This window comes from Sus scrofa, chromosome 14, assembly GCF_054392235.1.
Source record: "Sus scrofa isolate SSC_HxYL_T2T_F1_AM1 chromosome 14, Sscrofa_HxYL_maternal_Yorkshire_Landrace_v2.0, whole genome shotgun sequence".
NCBI classification, from domain to species: Eukaryota; Metazoa; Chordata; class Mammalia; order Artiodactyla; family Suidae; genus Sus; species Sus scrofa.
This window is the reverse complement of record NC_139396.1, coordinates 47,531,406-47,555,509: the sequence shown is the minus strand read 5'-3', so window position 1 is coordinate 47,555,509 and position 24,104 is coordinate 47,531,406. Positions and strand designations below refer to the sequence as shown.

At 44.5% G+C, this 24,104-nt stretch overlaps 1 protein-coding gene across 6 annotated transcripts in view; it reads left to right on the top strand.

Moving 5' to 3' along the window:
• Positions 1–24,104, top strand: part of TMEM132C (transmembrane protein 132C) — a 403,977-nt gene that overhangs the window by 255,169 nt on the left and 124,704 nt on the right. For all 6 annotated transcript variants that reach the window (XM_084995970.1, XM_084995968.1, XM_084995966.1 and 3 more), the window contains one exon: positions 5,473–5,619. In XM_084995970.1, the coding sequence (XP_084852096.1) occupies positions 5,473–5,619 (147 nt within the window). The remainder of the gene's footprint in view (positions 1–5,472; positions 5,620–24,104) is intronic.

Here is a 24,104-nt window from a genome sequence, read left to right as displayed (position 1 = left end):
AGGTTCCCTTGCTTGAGGACAAAGAGGGGGTTTTCACATGCTAATGTGTCAGGCTTACCTGGGTCTCCTCCTGGCCTGGGTGGCAAGGGTGTTTTAGCAAAATCATTTTGCAAATCATTTAAAAGTAAGATTGGGAAGGGAGTTCCCTCGTCGTGGCGCAGTGGTTTACGAATCCAACTAGGAACCATGAGGTTGCAGGTTCGATCCCTGGCCTTGCTCAGTGGGTTAAGGATCTGGCGTTGCCGTGAGCTGTGGTGTAGGTCGAAAACGCAGTTCGGATCCTGCGTTGCTGTGGCTGTGGCGTGGGCCGGCGGCTACAGCTCCGATTGGACCCCTACCCTGGGAACCTCCATATGCCGAGGGAAGCAGCCCTAGAAAAGGCAAAAAGACAAAAAATAACATAAAGTAAGATTGGGAAGAACTTTCTAAAGAAAGAAGGTTTGTTCCTGCCACTGATGTGCTTTTGCTGCTGGGGGTGTCGGGGTGTGTGGGGGAGGTGACGCTGATTTGAATGGAGAAGTGGTTTATCACCACCACCTCCCACCCACTTGGTGCCTTCCTAGTAACCGCCTGGTTGCTTGGCCATGTCTAGCCTGTTAACAATTCACAAGGACTCATCTCTACCCTGTGAGGTTAGGAGGGCAGGTGTGGGTGGGTGGGTGGGTGGGTGTGTGTGTGTGCGCGCTTTTTTAAACTGTTCCTTTCATCAGATATAACTCAGCCTGAATTTAAGGAGTCGAATAGCTCTGCAGAGTTTGTTGGTAAGAACTGTATGTACATTCTAAAAAGTGGCAAAATGACGGCGCTAGAGAACAGCCGTCTGTCAAGGCTGAGCGTGGGTGGTGGGCGTGTCTAATAAGAAGTAACTTTAGGAAGGGTCTTTATGGCGATGAAATTCTTCTGTATTCTGATCGTGATGACTGCAGTCTACACACGTGATGTGATTTTATAGAACTAGATACCCCCCCCCCAAAAAAATGCACATAACAGACAGAGAGAACAGACTTGTGGTTGCCACGGGGGTGGAGGGATGGACTGGGAGTTTGGGATTAACAGAGGCAAACTATGTATAGGATGCATAAACAACAAGGTCCTACTGTAGAGCACAGGGAACTCTAGTTAATATACTGTGATAAACCATAATGGAAAAGAATATTTAAAAAGAATGTATATCACTGAATCATGTTGTTGAACAGCAGAAATTAGCACATTGTAAATCAATTATACTTCAATAAAATAATTTTTTTAAAGTGCACTGAAAACAAGAAAAATCTAAACAAGTTCTGAACTTAGTTCATAGCAGTGGCAGTTTCCTGGTTTTGACAACATACAGTGGTGACCTAAGACAGTATCACTGGGGAAAGTGTATAAGAATTCTTTGGGGAGTTCCCATTGTGGCTCAGGGGTTACGAATCTGACTAGTATCCACGAGGATGAGAGTTGGATCCCTGGCCTTGCTCAGTGGATTGAGGATCTGGTGTTGCCGTGAGCTGTGGCATAGGTGGAAGACACAGCTCAGATCTGGCATGGCTGTGGCTGTGGCGTAGGCTGGTGGCTGTAGTTCAGATTCGACCTCTAACCTAGGAACTTCCGCATGCTGCAGGTGTGCCCCTCTCCCCAAAAAAAGCAAAAAAATGGGGGTAAGGATATCTCTTCTCCCCAACTTCTTTCTGTGTCTCCAGCCCTCCAATATAATCATATTTTGTCTAGATTAATAGCCACTATTTAACATATTACAAGTATGTATACTCATCACAACAAAATCAAGTATTAAATGATGATGATTTTTCCTTTTCTGATGTTTTACCATCAGAATTAAAAACAAATTTGGTGGGTTTTTTTTTTTTCATTTTTCTTCCCTTTTTGTGTGTTTAGCTCTTATTTATTCCCAAACCCTTTCTGATAATCTAGGTCTCCTTTCAGAATATTTTCACCTTGAATTTATTAGGAAATTTCCAGTTTCCTGAAGACATCAATAGCGAAGTCTTCTTTGTGCTGGTTCTTGGCTGTAATTGGGGACCTCTCTTAAACCTTCCGTTCATCTCTGTCACATGTTGGATCTTTGTTTCCTGCGTCTTGTGATTTTTTTTGTCTATATTTACCCCCTTTTATTTTTTTGAAGTTCCCGGGCCAGGGATTGAACCTGAGCCTCCTCAGCAGAGACCCAAGCCGCTGCTGTGACAATGCCAGATCCTAAACCAGCTACACCCCCAGGGAACTCTGCCGCCTTGTTTGATGGACCTCATCTTCAAGTAGTTTTCTGAGAAAGGGCGTAGGAAGTACATTTGTGGAAAACTTTGCTATCCAGAAACATTTTCCTCATTTTAGGCTGGATATTGATTAGGAGGTCGGAAATCCTTTCCCTCTGATTTTTTGAAATATTTGTCATCCCTTCTGGTTCCCAAAGAGACTCTTGTGAATTCTGAGTCCATTCTAATCCCAGATCCTTCCTTCAGCCTGGAGGATTGCAGAATTCACCTCTCTGTACCCAGAATCCTGAACTGTACAGACCCTGTGCCTCGGGGGAGGTCTCTTTTTACTCACAATGTTCCTCACCCAGGAGACCCTTCCAGTCTGGATACGCCCGTCCTGTCATTTGGGGAAACTTCTTGAAGTTCTTCATGATGACCCCTACTCCCCCATCTGTATGCTGTTTATATTGTCAGGATGTTGAACCTCAAATTAATCCTCTTGGCTTATCTTCTCTCCTGTCTTCTATTTCATTGTGTTTTTTCCCCTCTGCTTCCTGGGACAAATATCCTCAACTCTATCCATCAGCCATGCCACTGACTTTCCATTACTGCTGTAATGTTTTTAATTTCCAAAGGCCCATTTTTCCCCTTTAATTTAAAAAAAAATTTTTTTTAATTAATTTACTTTTTAAGGCCACATGCGCAGCATGTAGAAGTTCCCAGGCTAGGAGTCGAATCAGAGCTGCAGTTGCTGGCCTACACCACAGCCACAGCAATGCCAGATCTGAGCCACGTCTGCAACCTACACCACAGCTAGTGGTGACACTGGCTCCTTAATCCATTGAGTGAGGCCAGGGATCGATCCCATATCCTCAAGGATACTCGTCGGGTTCGTTTCCCCTGAGTCACAACGGGAACTCCTGGACTTTTTTTAAAAATAGTGATCTGTGTTTGTTTCATGATTGCAGTATCTCTCTGATTGTTCCATAATTGTGATGACTATGGTTTTTGTTAAGTAGGGTCTTTCCTGCCTAGGCTCTATTTCCTACACATTGCTTTTGTTTTTGTTGTTTGTTTTGCCTGTTTTGTTGCCTATGTCATGTAGAAACTTTTCTCAGTGTCCTAAGAGTCTTGATTCTTGTTTGCTCATATAAAAGAAAGTGAGGGGCTGAAAATCCCTTAGAAGCTGAGTCGACAGGTGGGAATGGCTGAGTATAAGCTTCACTGACAGGTAACCTGGCTGGCTGGTTGGAGAGGTACCAACCTCCGTATCAAATACTCTAGAATTTGATGTTTTTCCTGGAGGATCAATGTCCAACTTTGGGGGCAAAGGCCTAGAAAGCTCACTGTTCAGTATCTGTACTACCACTTAATGACTCTATGTTTTCAGCAAGGTAACCCAAGTCTCAAATTTTCATGGCACTCTGGGCTCAACATGGAGTCTGTCTGTCACCCTGTTACGGTGAAAGGGAAGAGCATTTGCATCTGGCTTCATAAACACACTTTTAGCTGATCCTCCTTATTTTCATCTTCATTGATTCCCCTTTTTAGTGATTCCCACCAATGCCTGAGATTGGGGACTTTCTGTGGAAAAACTCTGTTGGTTCCTGGCTTTTCTTGAGGATGGCTCACAACTTAGTTTGGACCTTCAGCTCATTCTTTTACTCCCTTGTACATATGCTTCCCGGTCCCCATATTGCTTGTTGCTACAACTCTCCTCCCCATTGTTGTGGATTTTTAAAAATAGTCCTGAAGTTCCCACCTCGGTGTAGTGGGTTAAGGATCCAGGGCTGTCCCAGCTATGGTGTAGGTCGCAGCTGAGGCTCAGATTCTACCCCTGGCCTGGGAACTTCCACGTGCCATGGTGCACAAAAAAAGAAATTTAAAAATAAAAATAGTCCCCTAGGCATTCCCATTGTGGCTCAGCTGGTTAAGGACCTGACATAGTCTCCAAGAGGATTCAAGTTCCATCCTTGGCCTCACTCAGTGGGTTAAGGATCCAGCATTGTCGCAAGGTGAAGAGTGGGTCGCAGATGCGGCTGGGAACTGGTGTTGCCATGGCTGTGATGTAGGCCTGCAGCTGCAGCTCCATTTTGACCCCTAGCCTGGGAACTTCCACATGCCGAAGGTACGACCCTCAAAAGGGAAAAAAAAAAAGTCCCCTCACTCTTCATTAAGTGGGATTTGGAAAGAAAGGATAAGTAGGTATTTGTGTTCAATCCACTAATTTTATCACTGGTTTATCTTTTTATTTATTTATTTTTGGCCACTCCCACGGTATGAGGAAGTTCCAGGGCCAGAAACTGAACCCAGACCATAGCAGTGACAATGCCAGATCCTTAACTGCTAGGCCACCAGGAAACACCTCTCACCAGTTTATTGAAGATAAAATGGAGATTCAGAGAGGCAAAAAGATGTAGCCCAAACAAGTTTTATTTATTTTTCCCTTTAATTTTTTTAGCTTTTTGTAAGTTAAAGCATAGTTGGTTTTTAATGTTGTGCCCGATTTCTGCTGTATACCAAAGCCACCCAGTTATACATTCTTTTTCTCATATTATCTTCCATCATATTCTATCACAAGAGACTGGATAGAGTTCCCTGTGCTGTACAGCAAGACCTTATGGCTTATGCATCCTCAGTGTAATAGTCTGCAGCTCCCAACCCCAAACTCCCGGTCTATCCCACTCCCTCTCCCTACCCCTTGGCAACCACAAGTCTGTTCTCCATGTCTGTGAGTCTAAAACAACAATTTTTAGTTTTGCCTTTTTAAAAAGTCTTTGGCTCAGGGTACTTGGCTTTGTTTGTTCCCAGAAGAGACCAGGCAAAGCACAAAGCAGACCGGCCCTCTCCCCAGCAGAAACCATCCCAGGACAAAACTGTCTCCAGACATCCCTACATGGTCTCTGCAGGACGCAATGGCCCCTGATTGAGAATGACCAGCCTGGGCAGGCTGGTTTTCTCCTGAACCCTTGGCTATGCTACGCCTTGGTTTGGGGACTGTTCAGGGGCCCTTCCCTTCACCCTCAGTCTGAACAGCAAGTTCTGTGAATCCTAGGTCTGTGGGTAGATCTCCACCCCCAACCCCACCCGACCCCACCCCATCCCTCTCTCCTTGGCATCACCCACCTCTGGTGCACCTTGTTAGTGCCACTGGGTAGGAAAAATGCAGAAAAACAGGACAGAAAGCAGGGCGCTCACGCACACGTGGCCGAGCATGGGCACATTTGCAAAGGCGGAGTCGTTAATCCGTGGCTCACTCTTGCCCTCTTCCTCCCTGCAGAGCCAAGGTCAAGAAGGGGGTGAACATTTTGAGCACGCGGACCAGTGAGCCCCGACAGTGGGACGTCAAGCAGGAGCTGGGAAACGGCGGCAAACACGCCACCACCGCCGTGGTATGCCAGCGCCTGGCTCCTGGCGCGCGCAACAGGTAAGCAGGACCACCTCGTTTCTGCATCGCGACCCTTTTAGTTTCCGCCTAACTGCCTTGCCTTAGACTCACATGAACCAGTGTTTAGCGGCGTTTTTGCATCTTGGCCTAGACATCTGAAGGTGCTTACACCACCTGCAGCACCATCTGGCATCTCTGGCAGCGAGGGCAGGGCCCTGATTCCCAGGGTCTGTTGTTTGGGCTTTTGGAGCAGAGACTAATTAGGACCGTCTATTCTGCTTTGAGGAGGTTTATTCATTCTCTTCACAGTATCCTTGGGTCTTCCCGGCTGTGTCATCTCTGTTGCCCTCCCTTGATTATCAGAGGCTGCTTTCATTCTTTTTTTCCTTCTTTCTTTTTTTTTTTTTAATTGGAAGACTTTTTTTTTGTTTTTTTATTTTAATTAATTTTTTTTCCATTATAGCTGGTTTACAGTGTTCTGTCAATTTTCTACTGCTGCTTTCTTACAGAGTGTTAGTTTGTCCTTTGCACAAAGGGTGCACTATTGTGATTTATAGTAAGAAATATATATTTGGTTTTCTTTGGTCTTCATCCCTTTTCCTGGCACAGAGCTCCTAAAACCCTTAGAATTTTCTGAGATGAGTGCATAAAGGTACTTTTTTTTTTTTTTTAATGTTAAGGTGACTTTTGGAAAGCCTCTCAGGTCACCTTAAGATGCAGGCTGGTTGCCAGGGGAACCAACCACAGGCTTGGGGGACTGGAACATTCAGTCCCGCCCCCTCTGACCTGCACTGGGAGAACCGGGGACCGGAAATTGCAATGGCCGGTGGCCAGTGATTTAATCAGTGATGCCTATGCAAGGAACCCAAAGGCTGGGTTTGGGGAGTTTCCGGGCTGGTGATCACATGGAGATTTTGTGGCGCCTGGTGTGTCTGAAGCTCCTCCCCTTTCCCCATTCCCTGCCTTTTGCATCTCTTCCTGAGTTACACCCTCTCATAATAACCAGTCATCTAGTAAGTGAAATGTTTCTCTGAGTTCAGTGAGCTGCTCCAGCGAATTAAGGGAACCCACACAGGGGGTCATTGACACCTTCAGTCTCTAACCGGTTGGTCCGAAGCACAGATAACAACCAGAACTGGCCATGACATCTGAAGGTGGGGGCGATCTTCTGGAACTGAGCCTTAACCTTTGGGATCTGACACCATCTCCCCGGAGATAGAGTGGGAGCCATTTGAATTGTAGGACACCCAGCTGGTGTTGGGGAATTTCTTGGTGGTGCCAGGGAAAGAGGTGCATCAGAATGGGCATCAGAGTCATAAAGGATTAGATTTAGTCTTCACTGAGGAGGAATTTAAAGGCAGGAGCCGACCATGATGCATCAGGATGCGATGTGAGACTCAAGATAATTATGTAACGTAATTGCTGTCTGTGTATAAAAGTAACACATCCTCATTTTAGAATATTTGTAAAAAGATATTTGAGAAAAAAACAAATACTGTATCAATATCCCTTCTACCTAAGGATAACCCACTACTAACATGTTCGTTCATTTCCTTCCTTGTTTTCTACATAGATAACATTCGTATGTAGCAAATGTGTAGTAGACTTACTTATTTTACACGTTTGGAATCATATGTACACAGATTTCTAACATACTTTCACTTATATCAGTAGCCTCTTCTTTTGACATTAAATATTCCTCAAAAACATTTTAATCATCCATCGCATAGATTCAACATTACGTAAATAACACTATCTGTATTTTTGGATATTTAAGTTGTTTCCAAGTTTTATTCTTACAAACAGTGCAGCAGTAAATCATCTTCTGTGTGGATCTTTGTCCACTTCATTTTTGCTTAAGTTGGCTTCTTAGAATCAAAAAGTTCGATGGCTTTTTAGAACTCTTGATACAATCTGCCAGTGTATTTCCCTGTAAAGATTAACACTAAAGGAAGAAATATCCAGTTCCACTATTGGACATATTTTCTTTTTTTTAATTTAAAGAAAAAATTTTTGTTACAGTTGCTTTACTATGTTCTGTCAATTTCTGCTGTACAGTAAAGTAACCCAATACATATTCTTTTTCTCACATTACCCTCCATCATGTTCTATCACAAGTGATTAGATATAGTTCCCTGTGCTGTACAGCAGGACCTCATTGCTTATCCATTCTCAATGCAGTAGTTTGCATCTCCTAACCCCAAACTCCCCGTCCATCCCACTCCCTCCCGCTTCCCTTTGGCAACCATTTTCTTAAATGAACACTTCCAGGCTACTGAGAAAAACTCTGCAAACATTCCACCCAGTCCTTTTATCTGTAACACCCCTTCCTCAGTCATTCCTTCCACTGGTAGCCAGTAAACACATCCGGTATCCTGAACCGCTAACTGGATCAAACACCAGCTTTCACCATCATTACTGCTAGAAGGATTGTTTGTATATCTGAAGGGGTGGGGGTAGGTAAGGGCTGGGTGTCCAAGTGTTTCAACCTGAGAAGTCGTAGCCAAAAAGAAATGCATGCCTGGGTCCCTTGCTCTCAGCAGGAGAGCAGAGGTCAAATTAAATCTCCTGAATCAAATGCACATAAAAATCTAATTAACCCACAAGATTACTGTCAATTATGCAAAGTAAAGGGAATGTGTTCATTAACAGGCAGTGAATTTGTGTATGTAAATAGTTCTTTAGGCCACTATCAGAAGGCGTCTCAAAGTGAGGGAGAGAAGCCATGCTATGTGGGCGAGGTTTTAAAGAGTCCGGTGGTTTGTTCCGTGTCTTCCAGTTCTGGGGTCAGTTGTGTTTACAGGAAGATGGTAAATATTGTCTCAGTGTCTTAGTAAAGGGGGCTATGGTTCCATCCCAGAGTTTCCTCCTTTTCGAATTCTAGAGATTTTTACTGCCCTGAGTTAGAATCAGGCTGGCCACAAGCTGGGCAGTTGTGGAGGAGCTGGCTATGCCCTGCCTACTCCCATGTTTCTTGGAAGGTAACTGTTGCCTTTGAAGAGGTGTTGATACATCAAGACTGGAATGTGCTAAAAACCAGTACCATACCAGCTTGAGAGAGCTAGCTGGATTGTATGTATTCCCCCCCCCCCCCATCCCTTATTCAGTGACTGTCGGTATTTACACCACGGAAATTGGCAAACATCACAAACCATGACTTTTTCCCATTGTTGGAAAGCCTGTTTACCAACACTCCACTGAGGGGTGTCCCCTGCTCTCTCACTGCCTCACCTAGACTTACAGGAAACATTGGTTGGCCCACCTAAGTCTGAGATGCTCTGCACAGTGCCAGATCAGTAGCCGTGGTGTCAGATCCCAACCCTTGCCTTTAAGGAAAGCAGACTGTGGAGCATCTGGGACCAACCTGACCGCAACCCATATAAGGGCATTCAATTACCTGGATGGTGCCAACTCCCCAGGGGCAGGAGGGCTTACTCCCCTCTGCCTCTGTTATATTATCTCCCATCATGGTCTATCCTAGGAGACTGGATAGAGTTGCCTGTGCTCTACAGTAGGACCTCAATGCTTATCCAATATAAAGGGAACTGTTTGCATCAACTAACCCCAAACTCCCAGGCCCTCCCACTCCCTCCCCTCTCCTCCTTGGCAACCACAGTTCTGTTCTCTATGTCTGTGAGTCTGTTTTCTGTTTTGCAGACAGGTTTATTTGTGCCATACTTTATATTCTGCATATAAATGATATCATATGGTATTTGTCTTTCTCTTTCTGATTTGGTTCACTTAGTATGAGAAACTTTGTTGCATTCCTGTTACTGCAGATGGCATTATTTCATTCTTTTTAATGGCTGAGTTGTATTCCATTGTGTATATGTACCACATCTTCTTTATCAATTCCTCTGTCAATGGACATTTAGGTTGTTTCCATGTCTTGGTTATTGTGAATAGTGCTTCTGAAACTGACAGTATTAACGGCCTGAACCTAGCCAGAACACAGATTGGGACTTGAACCCATGTGCCTTTACTTGAGCCCAGCTTAGACCCAGATTGGGACTTGAACCCATGGTTTTAAATTAGAATCACTCACCCTGTGTCTGGACTCACTGAGGCTCAGGTTCGTCATGTCTCCACGCAGAAGGAATTCAGCAAGAGACAAAGTGATAGGCAAGAAATAGATTTATTCGGATAGGACGCTTGTGAGAGGTGCAAGCAGGCAAGTACAGAAGCGCTGTGGAGGATCTGGTGGGCTACAGTTTTATCATCCAAGGGGAGTAGGGGTCAGAAAAGCCGGCCTCTTCCTTTCTGGGAGCAGCAGCTCCTCCTTAGTATCCTCCTTAGCTACAGCTCCGATTTGACCCCTAGCCTGGGAATTTCAGTAGGCCACAGGTGTGGCCCTAAACAGACAAAAAACAAACCAACCAAAAAAAAGATAAAAAAAGAATGAAGGAGTTTAAAGACCACTTTGGTAATTTTACTATCATTATCATAACCAAAGTTGCTGTTTTAGAAATCAATGTCCTGTATGGGGGGAGAAAAAGATACACTATCCCCAAACAGAGACTTCCTCTTTTTTCTCTTTGTATTAACCTTATGTTTTTCAGTGTCCATACTTCACACTTATAATCAGAAAAACTCATTCAAAAACACATTTTTGGAGTTCCTTCTGTGACACAGTGGGTTAAGGATCTGGCATTGCTGCAGTTGTGGCTCGGATTCAATCCCTGGCCGGGGCATGGCAAAAAAAGAAGAAAAAAAAGAAAAGAAAAGAAAAAAAAAACCACATTTAAAACCCTATATTCCATATCTTATGTAACTATTACCATTCTTGTGCATATAAATGTCTTTCTCAATTTGGGATCAGCCTGGGATATGTCCCCTTTTGTAATTTTGCGGAAGCACTTCGCCTGCCCCAAACTTAGTTTGTTAATTGGCTGCCTAATAACTGATTAAATGGAGAAACCTTCAGTTATTGAGAGAGCCCCCTCTTGTAGGGCATCTTGGAGGTCTCTTTCTCTTTTGTGTAGATAAATCAGTGGTGCACATGTCCACTGGTCCTCCTCCATCTCCCCCTTCCTAGAGATGCCATAGGAGATGGCAAACCTAGGTCACAGGTGTGGGCAGTCAGCCCACAGGCTGCAAAGCTGAGAGGCTGCCCACAGCTCAAGCAGAGATGCCCTCAACGGGAGTCAGACCATTTAACCAGGGGCTACAGGTGCAAAGGAGCAGGACAGGTAAAGTGAGGTGGCGAGCCCTGCGAGTTGGGAGAGGTAGGTAGAAAGCAAGACAGACTGCACCCACTCATGGTGAATGCCGGAGCCTCCCTAAGTGGGGACGCAGGCCTTGGGTTGCACCATCTCATTTTTTTCTAGAATAGCTGAAAATCCAGATTGCCCTAGAAAATCTCTCACTTTTTAAACATTTGCTCAGATTTTTAAAATCACGGTGCAGCTCAAACAAAAGGATTCTTCTTCAGGAAAATAGTCTATCAGCAAGTGAATTGTGCCAGCACAGCCGATCTGAGCAGATCCTACTTTCTGCTTTGGGTCAAATCAAGCCTGTTTTCTTTAGGGGTCGATTTTCAGGGTATCAAATCTGCACTAAAATAGCTTTCCTGCGCCTGGACTGTGTGTCTCTTTTAGAGGGGTTTCTAAGTGAGGCCAGGTCTTTATCTTTCTTTTCTTTTTTTTTTTCTCCAGTTTTTGTGTGGGCATATTTTTTTGTTTGTTTATCTATTTTTATTAGAGTATAGTAGTTTACAACTATAGTATGTTTATTTTAATTTTTTTAGAGTATACTAGTTTTATAATATATAAGGATATATAGTATATAATAGTATATAACCTATATAATATATAACATATAATATAGGTATATTTATTTTATTATAGCATATTTATTTTATTTTTTTAGAGTATAGTTGATTTACAACTATAGTACAGTCGAGCCTTTCAAAGACTCAGCCAACCTTTATTGTTACCACATACATGATCCTTTCTAAATTCTAGTTTTTTATTTTTAAAAATGTGTATTGAAGTATAGTTGGTTACAATGCTGTATTAATTTCTGATGCTATACATAATTCAGATATATACATATATCCTTTTTCATAGTCTTTTCCATAGTCTTACCCCATTATCATGGGGTATTAAATATAGTTCCCTGTGCTCTACAGTGGGACTTTATTGTTTTTTTGTTTTGTTTTGGGTTTTTTTGTCTTTTCTAGGGCCGCTTCCACAGCATATGGAGGTTCCCAGGCTAGGGGTCCAATCGGAGCTGTAGCTGCTGGCCTACGCCAGAGCCACAGCAACGCGGGATCCAAGCCGCATCTGTGACCTACACCACAGCTCACGGCAACACCAGATCCTTAACCCACTAAGCACAGCCAGGGATTGAACCCGCAACCTCATGTTCCTAGTCGGATTTGTTAACCGCTGTGCCACAATAGGAACTCCGGGACCTTATTGTTTATCCATCTAGATTGCACACGATCCTTTCCAAATAGATCAAACATGACTTCTCCATGTTTCCAGCACGTGTTGTAAACACCATCTGACCTCCCTACCTTCTCTTTGCTCATCCTGGCTTTCACAAAGCATCAGCCCTACCAGGACACCTGCCTGGGCACGTTGTTTTCTCCTTCCTGGCTTCTGGTTTGGTGGTCAGTCAGCCAGTGCTCTCCAGCCAATCTAGTCAGGAGACCTTCTCTAGGTCCACGCATTTCCCTGGAAAAACCAAAGGATACCCATCTCCCTCTGGAACAGCAGCTGATGCCCGGCCCCCACACCCCTCAGTCATCACACTTCGGGGATGCTCAGCCTCAGAGGAGACAGAAAATCAGCAGGTAATAAAACAGAGAGGGCTTTTCAAAAAGCAAACATCATTGAAAATGATGAATAAGATGCCCATTAGTATTCATTTGAGCAGCCTCGATTGCAGACCTTGTATTCACAGCCCTGCTCCGCTGTTTGTGTTTGGAGAATTGTGGAATATGAACGTATGTGTAGCTGCTGAGTGTAAACCGTTTTTCAGCAAGCTTCGGGGAACGGCCCATGAAGATAATCTGCTTTTCCCTGAAGGAAATTGCCCACCCTGAGTTCTTTCATTAGAGATATTTGAAGATAACACAGAAAGTCTGCCAGGGAAACTTCCACGAGTGAAAATCTCCCAATCAATGGCGCAACACAGTGCCTTTCCAGTCCCCAAAGGAAGAAATCAGAAGGATTCCCACTCAGCCCACCCTGAACTCACCACAGGTTCATGTCAGCATCTGTGGCAGAGAATTTATGGTGTACACACGTGTATGTTCTCTATAAAATGTTCCCTCTCCTCCCACCTGCAGCTCTGATGAAAGGCTAAAGCCCAGGATAATTGTGGTTCTGGGTGTTTCGCATCCTTTATAGAAGCTATATTCTCCCAAGAGAATTACTGAAAGCCCCTGGGGTGGGAGAGCAAGGAGAGGAGAGGCTTTGAAGGAGCATCAAAGATGAGATTTTCCTTGGAGACCCAAGAGCTGGTTTTGTCATTGAAACTTGATCTGATGTCTGAAATGCCCATCAGGTTTCTCCTTGGCCTGATGTTGTTTAACCCAGAATTAAACAGTAGAGCACCCGGAGTTCCCTGGTGGCTCATCAGGTTAAGGATCCAGTGTTGTCACTGCTGTGGAGCAGGTTCAATCCCTGGCCTGGGGGCATGCCACGAGCATGGCCAAAAATAAATAAATAATAAAGGTAGAGTGTCTAGGTCAGTGAGGACCTGCTGTATAGCATAGGGAACTCTACCAAGTGTTCTGTGATAACCTACATGGGGAAAGAACCTGAAAAAGAATGGCTGTGTGTATATGTGTAACTGAATCTCTTTGCTGTACAGTGGAAATTAGCACAACATTGTAAATCAGTGTTTTACTTCCATAAAACTTTAAAAAATGATAAAAAGTAGAGCATCCAATTATATTAAGTGAAATAAACCAGACGAAGACAAATATCATATGATATCACTTAGATGTGGAATCTAAAATATAATATAAATGAACTTATTTACAAAAGAGAAGTAGAGCCACAGGCAGCGTAAACAAATGTATGGTTACCACAGGGGAAAGGAAAGGGGTGATAAATTGGGAATTTGGGGTTAGCAAGATACAAACTATACTGTACGTAAAAGAGATAAACAACAAAGAGCTACCTATAGCCCAAGGATCTGTATTCAATATCTTACAATAACTTATAAGGGAAACAAATCTGAAAAACAAATCTTTTGCTCTATACCTGAAATACTGTAAACCAACTATACTTCAATTTAAAACAATAAAATTAGGAGTTCCCATTGTGACTCAGCAAGTTAAGGACTCGACATGGTCTCCATGAGGAAGCCACAACAGGAACTCCCCTTCCAGAATTCTAGATCATTTTATACCACTAAGTTTTGAGGGAGATTTATGACACCACAGCAAGTAACTAGAACACTGGTACCCAGAGAGGTTGAACTCCTCGCCAACCTCACACAGCTACTCAGGGCTATTTTAACCCATTCAGTCTGATTCTAACCCCCACCCCTCCTTCTCCCTCCGCAAGGAAGAGATTCCTAAGTGAAGAGATGCAGATGGGGTTGTCCTCTTCCGCTGATGGGCCCTTCCCAGGGCCCACCCCACACCACCTCTAGAAACTTAGTTCTTTTTTTGGTCTTTTTACGGCTGCACCTGCAGCACATGGAGGTTCCCAGACTAAGGGTCGAATTGGAGCTGCAGCTGCCAGCCCACACCACAGCCACAGCAACGCTGGCTCCAAGCCACATCCTCTACCTGCATCACAGCTTGCGGCAACACGGGATCCTTAACCCACTGAGTGAGGCCAGGGATCAAACCTGCCTCTTCAAGGACACTATGTCGGGTTCCTAACCCGCCAATCCACAATGGGAATCGCTAGAGACTTAGTTCTTTATGCACCCAAGCTTCATCTAAAGCCTTTCATGGCTAGAATGAGGCGTTTTCTGTTTTCTTCCCTCTGTCTGGGCCTGCTGTGTGGTCCCCAGTCCAAACCAAAAATGTGTCAAGTAAATCTCTCTCTCAGCATTCTGTCCTGAAACAACTTACGGTATCATGTTAATGAGCTCCTCAAGCTCTTGCTAGACCAGTAATTCACTGTAGGTGAAGGATGGGGAGTTGGTGCTGTGGGCCTCTGATAAAAGCAGGTGCATTTCAGAACCCATGATCCTGCTCAGATACCCCTTCTGTCCCAGAGGCATGGGTGAAGTTGTCCCCTGAAGCTGTCCCTGCACTACTGATCCTCAGAGAGGAAACCAGGCACTAGAATAGGACTGTGGGAACAGTGCTGCAATACCTTGAGGCTCTCTGTGTTCAACAGGACGTGTTCAGACTCCTCCCAGCCACCACCCAGCTTCCCTGGGACCCTGCTTCTAGCCGCATCATTTAAATCTTTACATCTGGGGACCCTTGTTCAGAATGTGGATCCTTCTTGCATTTGACCAGTCTTCACCAGCGAGAGGCAGACCACAGGGAAAGGGATGCTTTCCCTTTGCAGAAAATTTAATTTTTTCTGCACTCAAAGTATAAGCTTTGCTCGTGTGGTCCCTCTATTCCCAAGTATTCCCTGAAGCAATATGGCACCAGGAATAATAGCCTGGCTACTGGAGCCAGCCAAGCACCTGAGATTCAAGACCCAGCTCTTCAACTTGAATGCTCTGTGGTTTTGTGCAAATGAGTCCATCTCCTTGGGTCTTATCTGGGGTGGGCTGGGGGCTTGGGATGGATATGTTCTAAAATTAGGTTGTGATGAAGGTTTTATAACCATAAATACAATAAAATTCATTTTCAAAAAAAAAAGGTAGTTGAAAAAAGAAAGAGAGGAGTTCCTGTCGTGGCTCAGCAGTAACGAATCCAACTAGTATCCATGAGGGCTCAGGTTCAATCCCTGGCCTCGGATCCAGCATTGCCGTGAGCTGTGGTGTAGGTTGCAGCTGTGGTGTAGGCCAGCAGCTTATAGCTCTGATTCGCCCCCTATATGCCGTGGGTGCAGCCCTAAAAAGACACAGAAGTAATTCTTAATTTAAAAAAAAAAAATGAAAACAAGATGGTAAATAATAGTAGTACCTTCGTCCTAAAGTCCTTGTGAGAATTCAAGGAACTGGTTTATGTCAAGTGCTCATGTAGAGTGTTGGTTCTTGCATTTTCCATGGAGCGAAGATTCCCTTAGTTCCTCCTGACTTTTAATGCACAGACTTCCTTGCACAGTAAGTGTGGCGGGAGCACAGCGCTCTTTCCCGAGGGTCGTGAACATCAATCGCTGAACCACACGGTCCTGCTGCCTTGGAAGTCGTCCCCAAGAGTCTCCTGGGAGCTCCATCCTGCTCACCTTCTTCCTCATCCCCCTGCTGATCCTCTTGCCTCCCAACTGATGGTGTTTCAGTAGCTGGTTGGCTGTGCACTTGCTCCCATCCTCAAGGCAACCTGAACTCAGAAGGGATGGCCAAGACCAAGGTCAGAGAACAGCAATAGCCGGTGGGCACCTGTGGCTTGACTGTTCCTTCCTTTGACTATTTATAAGCCAGCCCCAAAGGTCTAAGGCTGGTTGTCCTTGGTCACTTTACTACGGCATATTTTCCTCTTCTGCTTTTATTTTTTTTTCCTCTCCATTTATTTTGGGGAAAGAGGGGTAATACACTCATGTGGCTCCAAACTGAACATGTAGGTAAATCAACATCCAAAAATCTACATCTGCACTTTACTTACTCACCCCCCTTCTCCAGAGGTCATCAGTGTTCACACACCTTATGACATCTGTTTCCAAAGATCCTTTATGTTTATGAGAACACACACACACATGTGTATACATATATATATATATATATATATATATATATATATATATTTCCTCCTCCACTTCAACTTTAAACAGTGTCTTTTCTCTTTTCCACCTAGCAATATACCTTGTCATTTTTCCACATTAGTGTATAAAGTTCTTTATTCACCTTTTTTTTAAAGCATCAGAAATTATGGCATATGGCATCATTTATCTGAACCAACATTCCATTATTTACTGGCATTTAGGCTACACCACCTTTAACCTGGAAATATTACTTTGAATTACCTTGTCCAATCACCATCTTGAACTTCTGGGATGATATCTGTGCAATAAATTCCAGAAGCGAGCTAGCTGAGTAAAAGGTGTAGGCATTTGCAGATGTTATGGCTATTGACCTGTTCCGTAGAAACCGTAGGGATTTGTACCACCATCCACGCACACCCACACAGTGCTAACTGGCTTTATGACCTCTTGATGCTCATATTTTATTTCTTCTTGAATGATTGGGCTAGCAAGCAGCCCAAGAGTAACACTCAGCAGGCAAATCACAGTGTGGATTTTTAGGAGGTGACAGCCAATCCATCCCGGTAACTCCCGGGAAGTTCTCGGTGGTCTCAGGCTCTGCTGTTGTTCCTGGAACTTCTCCCCTGGGTGTGTGGTGGGTCTGTTGTACTGCCTACTATTTACGAACACTTGCGATGTACAGGCTCTGTCATAATTCTCTCCTAGATTCTCTCCTAATCTGAGCTCTGTTTTCCAATCCAGTTCATTTTTCTTAAACTGGCCAGTGTGTTCTTTTGCAAACATAAATCAAGGAGAACAGACCTGCAGTTGCCAAAGGGGAGAGCGGGTTGGGAGAGGATGGCGTGGGAGGTGGAGGTTAGCAGATATAAGACATTATACATGGAAGGGATAAACGACAAAGTCCTCCTGTATAGCACAGAGTGCTGTAGTCAGTATCCCATGATAAACCATCAGGGAAAAGAACTTTTTTTAAAAAAGATGTAAATAGATGCATAACTGAATCACTTTGCTGTACAGCAGAAAGTAACATAACATTGTAAATCAACTATACTTCAATTAAGAAAAAAAAATCAGGAGTTCCCTGGTGGCTCAGTAGGTAGAGGATCCAGCACTATCACTGCTGTGGCTCCAGTCGGATCCCCTCGCCCTGGGGAACTTCCACATGCTATGGGCATGGCCAAAAAAAAAAAAAAAAAAAAAAAAAACCAACCATAAATCAGATCATGAAAACTTCCTATTGTTTCAGCCTTCTACAGCTTCCCATCACACCCAGAATCATACCCCAGCTCTTCACCATGACCTCAGAAGCCCTTAGATGATCTGGCCCTGGCCCACTCCCTGATCTGACCCTTTCTGCTTCTCTCATCAAACACCCAGCTTCTTCCACCCTGGCCTCTGTGGGGCCTGTAGCTCATGAGCGAAGCTTGCTTCTGCCACAGGGCCTTTGCATCTGCCATTCCCTCTGACCAACCTCTTTGCATCACTGGGTCATGCAGATGTTCAGGTCTTAGCTCAACTGTCATATTCTCAGAGGGTCAGCCTCTGACCACACACATCGATCACCTGTTTCATTTTCTTTTTAGAACTTTCCCGTGTGAAATTACCTTGTCTGTTTACCATCTATCTCTCCCTGCAAGAATTAGACCCCATGAGGAAAGGAATCCACTTGCCCATTCTTAGTGCTTAGATCATTTCCTGGCACAGAGGAGGGACTAAAATCCTTGCTGAGTGAATAAGCACGTGAATGATCTTTGCAACTAGAAGTCGAGTTGTCCATAGTTGACATGAAGAATCAGGACAAGAGGGTCCTTGTGTTCAGAGTAAGAGGAATATTTGCTGAATGACTGAATAAATAAATGATGTGTGTTATGTTATATTGAGTTAGAGCTCATTGACCCATTGTACAGATGGAGGAATAAGCTGAGAGAGTCTGCATGAGCAGAAAGAATGGTGACCTGGGAGCCCATGATAGGAGCCCCAAGGTTTTGGAAGAAGCATGCAAGCGAAACCAAACCCATCGTGGTCCAGGCTTCCTTCCCCCAAACCTCCTCTCCCTTCGAGTTCTCATCTCTCCATAGCTGTGACAAAGAAGGGGATGTTGTTCACCCACCAAAGGATTTATGGAGAGTTTGTAACCTTCTATTTTTAGTTATTTATTTTTTAAATTATAGTTAATTTACAATATTATGTCAATTTCTGCTGTATAACAAATGACCCAGTCATACACACACACACACACACACACACACACACACACACATTCTCTTTCTTATCTTCCATCATGGTCTATCCCAAGAGACTGGATAGAGTTCCCTGTGCTATACAGTAGGGCCCCATTGTTTATGCATTATAAATGTAATAGTTTGCATCTCCTAACCCCAAACTCCCAGTTCATACCACTCCCTCACCTCCCGCTTGGCAACCACAGGTATGTTCTCCATGTCCACGAGCTAGTTTCTCTTCTATAGATAGGTTCGTTTGTGCCATATTTTGCATTCCACATAGAAGTGACATCATACGGTATTTGCCTTTCTCTATCTAACTTAACTTTACCTAGTATGATCATCTCTAGTTGCATTCACGTTGCTGCAAATGGCATTATTTTGTTCTTTTTTATGGCTGAGTGGTATTCCATTGTGTATATGTACCGCATCTTTATTCATTCCTCTGTCAATGGACATTTAGGTTGTTTCCATGTCTTGGCTATGGTGAATAGTGCTACTGTGAACATAGGGGTGCATGTATCTTTTTGAATTGTAGTTTTGTCCAGATATATGCCCAGGAGTGGGATTGCTGAATCATATGGTAGTTTTATATTTAGTTTTTTGAGGAACCTCCATACTGTTTTGCACAGAGGTTGTAACAATTTACATCCCCACCAACAGTGTAGGAGGGTTCCCTTTTCTCCATACCCCTCTCCAGCATTTGTTATTCATAGTCTTATTGATGATGGCTATTCTGACCAGTGTGAGATGGTACCTTATTGTAGTTTTCATTGGCATTTCTCTAATAATTAGAGATGTTGAGCATTTTTTTCACGTGCCTCCTGGCCATCCATATGTCTTCTCTGGAGAAACGTCTGTTTAAGTCTTCTGCCCATTTTTCCATTAGGCAAACATTTTCTTAAGATGTCATTCCAGTAGGCAAGAAATTCATAGCTTCTCCCAAGCCCGAAACTTGCTAGTCATAAGGAAATATACCTCTGCTTCATCTTGTTGTCTCATCAGGCTGCAACATGAAATGTAGAGACCAGAGGTCGCAGAATAGCTCAGGCTATGCCCAGAAAAACTTGGGAACTAAGGGGTTTTCAAACGTTGCCTCCTGATTACCTGTAAACCCTCAGAGAAGGGAACCTTCTAACTACATCAACCTGATGGGAGGCTCTCAGAATGAGAAATTGAATTTTTATATTTCTATTCAATAATCAAATAATTATCCTGCCAGGCACTGGGATTAGAAGGGCTGATAACAGGTATGGACACTGACATCATAGAATCCATGGTTCACTGGAAAAGACGGAAGATAATTGAATAAGCACACCAAGAAATATTCCATAGTAACTGGCAGATGCTCTGAAGAAGAGGTGTGTGGTGTTTGAGAATTCTCAGTAAGAAAGCGTATTACTAGGAGTTCCCATTGTGGCTCAGTGATAACAAACCTGGCTAGTATCCATGAGGACTCGGGTTTAATCCCTGGCCTCACTCAGGGGGTTAAGGATCTGGCATTGCCATGAACTGTGGAGTAGGTCGCAGATGAAGCTCGGACCCCATGTTGCTGTGGCTGTGGTGTAGACCTCTGGCTACACCTCTGATTTGACCCCTTGTCTGGGAATTTCCATATACCACTGGTGCGGCCCTAAAAAGAAAAAAAAGAAAAGAAAGAACGTGTATTACTTAGGATGCTAGTCAATTGCTTATAAAAGGGACCTTGTTGAAGGCAGTGTAAATTCAAAAAGAAAGAAGACGTTATCTTGTTGTTACATAGGAGTCTGCAGTGGTTTGGTGTCTCTGCTCTGTGCGGCTCTCAGAAGCCCAGGTTCCTTCTCTGGTTGCTATGGTACCACTCGGGGCTGCTGTTGCCAACAGGATCCAAGATGGCGCACCAGCCTAGCAAAGGGGAAGATGGAGAGGAGGGAGGTTGGTGGGTGCCAGACCACAGAGCAGTGTTTCTCTCTTTATCTGAAGGGCAAAGAGAAGTCTTTAAAACGTTTTAACCAGGATGGTAGCTTGACCACATTCATGTAAATGGTATTCCCGATAAATGTGTAAGAAACAGATTGTTAGAAGGGGGGATCCAAGGAGGTTGAAGCATTCAGTTAGACTAGAATAATAGCCACCACTCTACCTTTCCACCACTGTCTTCTTCCATGTGTCTCCGCAGGACCAGAGACCTCACCCACTGTGTCTTCTGCCCCTTTCCCCATCAGCTGGCCCCAAGCATTCTGCAGTGATAGCCCAAACCCCTGAGTTGCTCAAAATACTTGAGATTTTAGCTCAGAAGGGAAAAAAAGAGGATGGAAAAGAGGCAGTCTCTTAACACAGAGAGATTATTCTAATAACTTTAAGCTAGTCCTCCAGAGCTCTCCCAACTTCTCAAAGACAGAGCGACAGCTTGTTCTGTAGGCTGTTCTCCATGCCTTTCCTGGGTGACATAATAACTTTTTTCTTTCCATTTTCCACATCACATTAATTCTTTATAAGTGGTCCCTTATTATTCCTTACTTGTTCCAGCTCAAGCACAGTCTTTTCTCACCAGCCGTGTGTAAACTAGGCCAGCTAAATGGCAAAGACACATCATCCATCATGCCTTTAATTTTCCACCTTGGGAGGAGGCATTGAGGCTTAAGTGAAAGATAAAAGCAAGTCACCTTAATACTTCACTGGCTCTTTGGCTGAAAATCTCACCCTCGCATTTCTGCACTGGGGCAGACAGAGGTAAAGCCACTTTCTGGAAACCACAGGGGTCACCACGTAAAGTGGTGTGGCTTTGGATATAAGGGTCAGCTGGTGTGAGTAGACACCCCCCTACTCCCGCCACCAAATCATGGATTTAGCAAGAAAGAAATTAGTTTCTGTTTCAGTTAAATATTTGAGTTCGTGTGGCAGATCTGCTCAACAAAGGCATCAATGGCCCAGACTCCTTCCAGCCTGTTGCTCCAACACCCTAAGTTCTACCTGTCGTGGACACAGTCCAAGATGGCTCCTCACCACCAAAAAATTCCAGCCAAAGTTCCCAACACGGTGCAGTGAGTTAAGAATCTGACTGCAGCAATTCAGGTCACTGCACAGGGGTGGGTTCCATCCCCAGCCCAGTGCAGCGGGTCAGAGGATCTGGCATTGCCGCAGCTTGCAGTGTGAGTCATAGCTGCAACTCAGGTTCAGTCCCTGACCTGGAAACTTCCATATGCCTTGGATATGACCATAAAAAAAATTCCACCCCAAGGGCAGATATAAGGGGGAGCAGAGGGCTGGCCCCTCCCATTTAAAAGAGGATCCCAGAAGGTGCACCTGTCACTTCCACTCCCATCCCATGGACAGAACATAGGCCCATGGCCTACCTAGCTGCAAGGGAAGCTGGGATGTGTCATCTTTTATTCTAATTAGACATGTGCTGGGCCTGATAGAAGAAGGGGACAGCTGGTCCTCTCTGACACTGTAGGAACTTGAAAACATGCAGAGTGGGAATGTTGAAAGAAAACTGAGATGAAACCAGGATACTAGGAAGACCAGTTGGTCTGAAGTGAAAGAACATCCAGTAGTCAGACATCAGAGCTAGTCTTGGCATCTCCTGGAGCCCGGGCTAGAAGGAGACCACCCAGACAGGGAGTTCAGTTGCAGAGGGCAGACCTGGGCTGAGTCTTCATAAGTGTTCAAACACACAAGCAGGAACCAGGAAGACACAGGAGACTTGGCCAGTAATGTGCAGGACTGAATATTTAGTTAGTTGGTTAGTTAGTGTTTTTAGGGCCACACCCGCAGCATATGGAGGTTCCCAGGCTAGGGATCCAAGCGGAGCTATAGCTGCCGGCCTACGCCAGAGCCACAGCAACATCAGATCCAAGCCACGTCTTCGAGCTCACAGCAACGCCAGATCCTTAGCCCACTGAGCAAGGCCAGGGATCAAACCCGCATCCTCATGAATGCTAGTCAGTTCATTAACTGCTTGGCCACGATGGGAACTCCAAGGCCTGAGTATTTAAAGCTACCATTGCCTCAAGCAAGGTTTATTTGCTCCCTGTAAGAATAACAGTAACCCTATAAACATCAAATACCCCTGTTTGCTGTCACTAGCACCATGCCCTGTGCTCTCTCTCCAGAGAAAGGCTGTGCATGATGTGCCTGGATCCTGGCTCTGGCCAATCTTGGAAAAATTTTCTCTTTAGGTCGCAGGTTTCTTGTCTGTAGAATGGGGACATCACAGGATTGCCGTGGGGATGAAAAGCAATTTAATATGCAAAAACTTAGAACTGCGCTTGTTACCTTACAAATTCTCACTAAAGATTACCTTTATGAGAATTCTTATTTCTAGCAACATGGTAAGAAGCAGGTTTCTTTAAAAGGACTTCAGGCATCCCTGTATTATCTATTGCAACCCTCCATGCCAACAAAATATTCAAGTTAAAACACCGCCTCAGTCCCAAAGCAGCTTCAGGGCCAGTCCTCTGCCCCACAGTGCCATGAGCTCACCACAGTTGGTGGCGAACCCTGTGCTTCATCTGTGTAGAAATTCCAGTTCAGCTGCTGATGACCTCTGGCTTTTCCAGTAACCCTGAGATGTGGGTGTTACTAGTCTCAGCTTAGAGCAACAAAAACCTAAGCGTAGTTTCGAGAGAAGGATCTGCAATTTGATGTCAGCTCTGCCATTTCAGTGTGCTGTGCAACGTTAGGGAAGATACTTAACCTCTCTGAGCCTCAGTTTCCTTACTCTCAAATAGAGGTTGTATTTCCCACCTCATGAAGTTGTCCTCAAGAACAAATGAGTTGACTTGTGTCAAATGTTTGGCTCGTCATGGCAGCTGGTGTTGTTAAGAAAGCTGAGATTTTGGAGTTCCCGTCGTGGCGCAGTGGTTAACGAATCCGACTGTGAACCATGAGGTTGTGGGTTCGGTCCCTGCTCTTGCTCAGTGGGTTAACAATCCAGCGTTGCCGTGAGCTGTGGTGTAGGTTGCAGACGCGGCTCGGATCCCGTGTTGCTGTGGCTCTGGCGTAGGCCAGTGGCTACAGCTCCGATTCGACCCCTAGCCTGGGAACCTCCATATGCCGCGGGAGTGGCCCAAAGAAATAGCAAAAAGACAAAAAAAAAGAAAGAAAGAAATCTGAGATGTTGTGGTTTGGGTAGGCAGCTCCTGACATTGTGCCTAAAGATTTATCCCCTGGGTTTCCATGTCCTTATGTAATCCTGTCCTCTTCAGGGTGGGCTAGACTGGTGACTTACTTTTCACCAATACTGTGGGATGTCTAACCAACCAGTGATGAAAGCATGTGACTCCTGCGATTATGTTACAAAGATTGGGACTTAGGTATTGTAAGCAGAATCTTTCCATTGACTTCTTGGCTCGCCCATCGGCTAAGTCCACATGGTGGTACCCCAGGGTGATCTCTGGTTAACAACCCATGGGAATCTGAACCCTCTCAACAACCATGTAAGCGTGGAGGCAGATCTTAAGCTAAGCTCCTGTGTCTCAACTAAGCAGATAGTCTGCACTTTGATTCTCTAAACCTGGGTCAT